The following is a 6,499-nucleotide window of genomic DNA, read 5'->3' as shown; positions in this document are numbered from 1 at the left end:
GATTTACAGAAAAGAGATTAGTGCATACCGCTAGTAAAAGATATTGACATTCCATTTACAAAAAAAAATCTTTTGTAAATTTTTGCCATCTATGAACAAGACCAAACTAAACTTCCTCTAGGGAATCTGTACCTTAACAGTAACTTTCTTGCAGCTGATTTCATGGCCTCATTCCTCAGACAGTAGATAACAGGGTTGAGGGTTGGGGAAACTACTGTGTAAAACATAGAGGTGATGAGGTCTAAAGCAGTTGGAGAGTCTGAAGGTTGCTTCAGATACGCAAAGATACCAGTGGAAATATAAAATGTGACCACGCAGAGATGGGGCAGGCACGTGGAGAAGACCTTAGACCAGCCTTCAGCAGAGGGCATCTTGAGGACTGTGGAGAATATCTGGATGTAGGAGAAGCAAATGGCAGTAAAGCAAGCAGTTCCCACCACAGCCATGAAAGCAACTGCTCCAGTCACTCCAAGGTAATCATTGGAGCAGGAGAGCTTGAGCAACTGGGGGACATCACAGAAGAACTGGTGGATTATTTTGGCCCTGCAAAATCTCATAGAGAATGTGGTTGTTGTGTACAAGGTTCCTGGAATGCCTCCACTTATCCACACAAATGTCACACCCAACTTGCATATTCTGGGGCTAATGATGATCTCATAGTGCAGTGGGAGACAGACAGCCACATAGCGGTCATAGGACATCACTGTGAGAATGGCAACCTCAGTGCCACCTAAGGATATCAAGAAGAAAACCTGCAGCACACACTGGTCATAAGAAATGTATCCACTGCCAGTCAGAGAATTGTGGATAGACTGGGGAACAGTGACAGACAGGGAGGAGAGGTCAAGAAGGGAAAGGTGTTTCAGGAAGTAACACATTGGAGATTGGAGCTGTGGGTCCAGTGTTGTGATGTTGATGATGATGAAGTTGCCTGCCAAGCCCAACAGGTACATCAGCAAGAAGAGCCAAGCATGTAATAGTTGCATCTCCCTCTTGTCAGAGAACCCCAGGAGGCAGAAGCCACTCACTGTGGTTATGTTTCTCGCAATCATGTTGAAAATAGAAATTGTGGAAGCAGCTGGAAAATAAAAACGTGAAATGAAACACAAAGAAAGCACAACCAAGTATAGCTTTAATTAGCAGTGATCGCTTCATCAACTAATGGCAGAGAATCTGTGTAGTTTATCAGTTGTGCACTTTATGTGATGTTTAAAGGATAAACCTGAGATTCTTAAGTATTTAGGGCTCAGCATTTTAGTAGAAAACTAGCTGAATCAGAAGGATGAGCCTGACATCAATTTAGCAACACCGTCTCAGAAAAAAGCTGATTTACTTCATAAAAATATTTCTTCTCCTTCCACTGGCAAAACCCATTACTGTGAATCAGCAGTAGGAATACAGTGCTGGGCTATTGGTGAAAGAATTGTGAACTTTGGCTCCAATACATTTGTGCAGTGCACTGAATTTAAGCAGCTCAATATGACCCTGTAAAGAAAGAAAAACTTTTGAACTTCAACAATAACTCCCAAGAGAGATTTCATATCAGTGTCCTTTCTAGCAGACAACATGGGCAACACAGTAAGAAGCTTTTGACCCCCGACCCCCCAGGGGCTAAATGGGTTGTGCTTCTCTTTTCCCTCACCAATCATAGCCAATGGATCTGAGATCGAAATCAAAGCAAGAATACTCCTGCCAAGGAACACATACGGGCTTGTATACTCACACAGTGCCTACATACTTATCTCAGGTTAGGTATTTCCCTTCTTATGTCCAGTACCAATCATCTGGTGTTTAGGAATTTCTCTTGGTCGTCCAATGGGCATAACTCCTATTTACATGCCTTGCTCAGCTACAGCGGTGGAACAATTTCTGAACACCCTCTAAAGTAGCCACGGTTGAAAAGAAATAAAAAATGTGAGAAGTGGGTTAAGATTGGAAGGAAAGGATTCACATCTGCAGTGTGTGACCTCAGAAGTAGATGAGATTCATGGGGGTCTCCCTTTGTCATAACAGAGAAGACAGTATTTCCTGATCCACAGTTATATCTTTGTTTGATGGAGATGACCATTCATTCTCCCCTCTCCAAAATGCCCCCTGGCATGTGAAGGCTAATCAGAAGCCAGTGTTGATGCTCACTCTTCCATGTGACATTTGTGGTCTTGGCAGAAGGTACAGAAGACCATTTACTTGTGCTCTGATTGTTTTATTTGCCTTATGGAATCTCATGTTTCCTTGTGTCCAGGTCACTCATCAGTTTAAATGGATGTCTGGTAGAATCCTCTTTCTCAAGGGCAGATCTTCCTCATGCCTTGTAAACCTGAGATAGCCATTTTGTCCATCTCATGTCACCCTCCTGGGGATAGCACAATCAATGTTCCCTTCTCACGCATTCATTTGCAGAGGCTTAGCCTGACGTCTGGGCACTATTGCCTACTCACAGTTCATTGTTTGATTTAGAGACAACATCTGTATTTGGTCCAACTGTGGTGACAGAAGCCTTAATCCCAACATTCGGGTGACTCAGAGAAGGAGACAGAGAGGTGGGGGGAGAGGAAAGGAGAGGCGAAGAATAGATATCTAACTGAGTATTTGAATTTTTTGTCACACTTGAAAATATCAGCATATATTTTTAAATAAATACTTCATAATATCAGCATCTATTCTGGGTACTGAAATCTCATATTTATACTTCCATAATATTCTGTTGCCTATTTATTCCTAACAAAATATCTAAACACAAAATGCAAACCTTGTGTGACTGAGACCAAAGCTACATAATGAATTCTCTAATTCCAAGTTATTTTTTTCTGTCCAATTTTCCCTTGAATTTATGAATAGCAGTGTACTTTATAAATAATTTTTAACATTTAACATTTTAATCTTTCATGTTTCTACTCATTTACATACAGACATGGAAATGAGTTATGTGAATTATTGTTTAGATTCATTTTTACAAGTTGCATAGCATGCTAGAGTCCTTCACAATTTATGAGTCTATACAGAAAGGAAGTTGAACATTTTTTCAAAATACTGAAAGAAAATTGAAATGTGAGGGTCCTTGACATTCATACCATGTCTCTCATGTAAACTTCATATCCACGTATATAAAGATGTAGGGACATTGGGAGAGTGGCCACATCTACAGTGAAAGTATTCCATCAGGGTCTTGTCTTTCCTCTTCAGAGCAGGGAGTATGGGACTTGGTTTTAGAATAAGCATATGTATAAAACATTATTTTTTAACAATATATTTTTTTATTAAACCTTCCTCATATTTAACATGGTTATATGAAATAAATGTACAGACTTAGTTTTTCTTTACTTTTCAGTAAGGTAGGCTTCCTTACAGCATGGAATCATATTCCTATCTTTGTAAATATTATTTGAAGGATGTATAGAGCTGTCAGAATTTCCATGGAATCCTTTCCTGATTCATGATTCAAAAACTCACCCCAGATGTCTTAGTATGCAGGTATTGCTCCAGGCTGATTGGCAAGTTTTGACAATTCCTGGTTATAGTCAGAGATTTTCAAAATTATTACATCACTTGGGGACACCCTGTTTGCATCATGGTTTCTCTGGGCAAGTGGGATCATTTCAAATGAAAGCCTGAATTTAATGAACAGAATTCCCCATTTTCTTTCTATCCCCTGAGACATGAGCCATTAGAAGTCAGGTAATGGGAGAGGGAGGTGGTGAGTTTGGGGTATGCTGTCTCCAGCTTAGTGGTTCTCACTTCTTATCCGACCCGAGAATCTGCTGGAGAGCAGGTGACCTCTCAGGGACCTGAGCCTCACACTCAGAAACATTGATACATGAAGTATCAGGTTACATTAGGATGCCCAGTGCCTCCAAGTCTCCTAGGAGCTGCTGCTGGTGCTTTGAGTACTACTGGAGGAGAGCCACTGTATAAGTAAGCCATGTACTTTTGAAAGGCTATTAGGAAACTTAAACATTTATTAATGTGATTAATCCTTTAATGTCAGATTCCTAGAAAAACAGAAACAGTGGTTAGTGCTATCCTTGAAATCGAGATGTACATATTAACTTCACAGTATTGTCATCTATTAGGAAGACTCATGACAGTGAGTATAAACTAAGAAACTGTAAAACACAACTGGCTTCAAAAACACAGAAATATGGACAGACAAAAAAGATCATTCAGGATTACAAAATCTTTTTCTGTTCAAGTGAGAACACGCTAAAATTCACATCATTGCTTTGGTAATTTCTGAATTATCTCATCTTGAACAGATATTAAGAATATTTTAGGTAATAATCATATGAATAGATATTTTCACAATTTATAATTTTTATTATTTGCTTTATAGTTTCATTTAAGCTTTATGTTATATACTAGTTATAATTTAAATATTAGCTAACAGGTCTCAAGTTGTGGCTCAGTAGTTAAGAGCACTGGCTGCTGTTGCAGAAGACTTGGGATGGCTTCAAAACACTCACATGTTGGGTAATAACTGTGTGTACCTTCAGTTCTAGGGGATCTAACCTCCAACTCTATCCTGAGCAGGCATTTCACACATATGATGCAAGTACATATATGCAGGCATGCAAGTAAAATAGTAAATTAATTGGTTAACTTAAAAATAAATTAAAAGAGCATGTAATATTTTGTTCATTAATTAATAATATTTACAATACCCCAGGTCAGTCCTGCATACTTAGAATATAGGACAATCTAGAAATCTTTGGATCCTATCTTTCTTTAACTTTTGTTCTATAATGTCATTTTTTACATAAATGGAAAGCCTGTTATGTAAGGGTCACAGCCACTCCACAGTCTGTCTTTGTCTTACAATCAGGATATGCCCTCTTGAAACTATTTCTTGGACAGAGAGTTGATGAAGCTTAATTTTGCCCTGCAGTCTCCTTCCCCCTTGTAGCTCCAAAACAATCAAGAGTTAGAGTTTTTCTTTAAAAATGTCCTGTTAAAACCAGGCAGAGTGACACATGCCTTTAATCCCTGCACTCCAGAGGCAAAGGCAGATGAATCTCTGTGAGATCTAAGCCAGCATGGGCTATTAGCAAGTACCAGGGTAACTGGGGCTACAGGAAGACCCTGTCTCAGAAAGGCAAAAACATAATAAACAAACAAATAAATAAATAAATAAATAGATAAATAAATAAATAATAAAATGCCTTGTGGCCTCCAGTCTATAGGCTAAGGTCAAATGGTATGGAACTTTTCCATCTCCTTGGAAACCTGTCAGAGAGCGCCTTTGTCTTATGGGATTGAAGGTTCTCTCTCCCTTCAAGAGACCATCATACTACCTGTGCTGTGAAGGTGTTACTCACCTGATGTTTTTGGAACTGCAAGGTGTGTCTTTCCTCAGGACCCTCAGCATGCCATACTCTGTAGTTTTTCTCTCCTAATGCTGCCCCTCTCAGAGCCTCATCATGGCTTCCTGTGACCAAGAGCCTCCAACTCTCCTAGGAAAGGCCTCCAAGGTCACTCATTGCATTCACCTCACATTTCTATGAAATTGTTTCATCTTTCCTAAGTTATAACATCATCACATGGTATTCATTCATATTCCTCAAAATCACATTTTGAGTATCAGTGGTGAAACAGGCACTTTTCGTGTTCACTTCATTACAGCAGTATGGAGAGGTGGCTTTATGCCTCCAGCACTATCACATTCACATAAACACATGGTACAACTCTTTGATTGATTTCTAACTATGAATAAATAATGAAATAGAATAGTTTTTAAGAGGCATTATAAGCCTCATATTCTCTGCTATTGATTTTTTACTAAAAATAATATTATGGTGGAGTTTATATTGAAAATTGTAAAATTTTCAAATGTTGTCATATTCCCTTTCCAAAGATTTAGTGTTGTGTTGTGCAGCATTTTCTCACCTGTGGCCAACTTGAGAAATGAATTTTTGCTAAGCAGGAGAAGCTCAATCCATCATGTGTCATTAAGGTGAGATTCCCTAGGTGTGGATCTTGGTTCAATCATTCCTTAGAATGACTTTGAAAAGCTACCTCATCGTTTCCATGGCTGACTTCCAACTGGAAAAAATGAGAATATGTGCTAAATGACAGATGCAAAGTGGTCACCAGAAGGATTCAAGAATAATCATGCATGGGCTACAGAGGTGACTCAGTGGTTAAGAGCACTTACCATTCTTACAGAAGACCCAGTCTCAGTTCCTGACACCCACATCAGGGAGCTCACAACAATCTGTAATTCCAGGTCCAGGGGATCCAAGGCCCTCTCCTGCACTCATGTGTTACACATACATACTCAGGCACACCCATGCACAGCCCAATAAAATATAACAAATAATTGCATCTTTAAAAATCATTACTAAAAATAAATATTAAATCATTGGTGTTTAATTCAAACTTTTGTCATAATCTCACAGAAAATTTAAAAAACAAATCATTGTATGTTTGTTTTATGAAGATTGTATATATGTTGTAACATTAGACACATAAGAATTTTGACTATAAGAATACAAAAATTTGAATA

At 38.7% G+C, this 6,499-nt stretch overlaps 1 protein-coding gene across 1 annotated transcript in view; it reads right to left on the bottom strand.

Moving 5' to 3' along the window:
* LOC103736278 (olfactory receptor 14J1-like) overlaps positions 1–1,823 on the bottom strand; it is a 15,164-nt gene extending 13,341 nt beyond the window's left edge. The window contains exons 1-2 of the mRNA XM_017798869.2: positions 1,778–1,823; positions 133–1,078 (exon numbers count right to left, since the gene is read on the bottom strand). Of these exons, the coding sequence (XP_017654358.2) occupies positions 133–1,078; positions 1,778–1,823 (992 nt within the window). The remainder of the gene's footprint in view (positions 1–132; positions 1,079–1,777) is intronic.
* Positions 1,824–6,499: the final 4,676 nt, after the last annotated feature.

This window comes from Nannospalax galili, unplaced genomic scaffold (genome assembly GCF_000622305.1).
Source record: "Nannospalax galili isolate Female #2095 unplaced genomic scaffold, S.galili_v1.0 scaffold1478, whole genome shotgun sequence".
In the NCBI taxonomy this organism is placed as follows: Eukaryota; Metazoa; Chordata; class Mammalia; order Rodentia; family Spalacidae; genus Nannospalax; species Nannospalax galili.
Note: the sequence above shows the minus strand (reverse complement) of the source record. Positions and strands in the feature narration are given on the sequence as shown.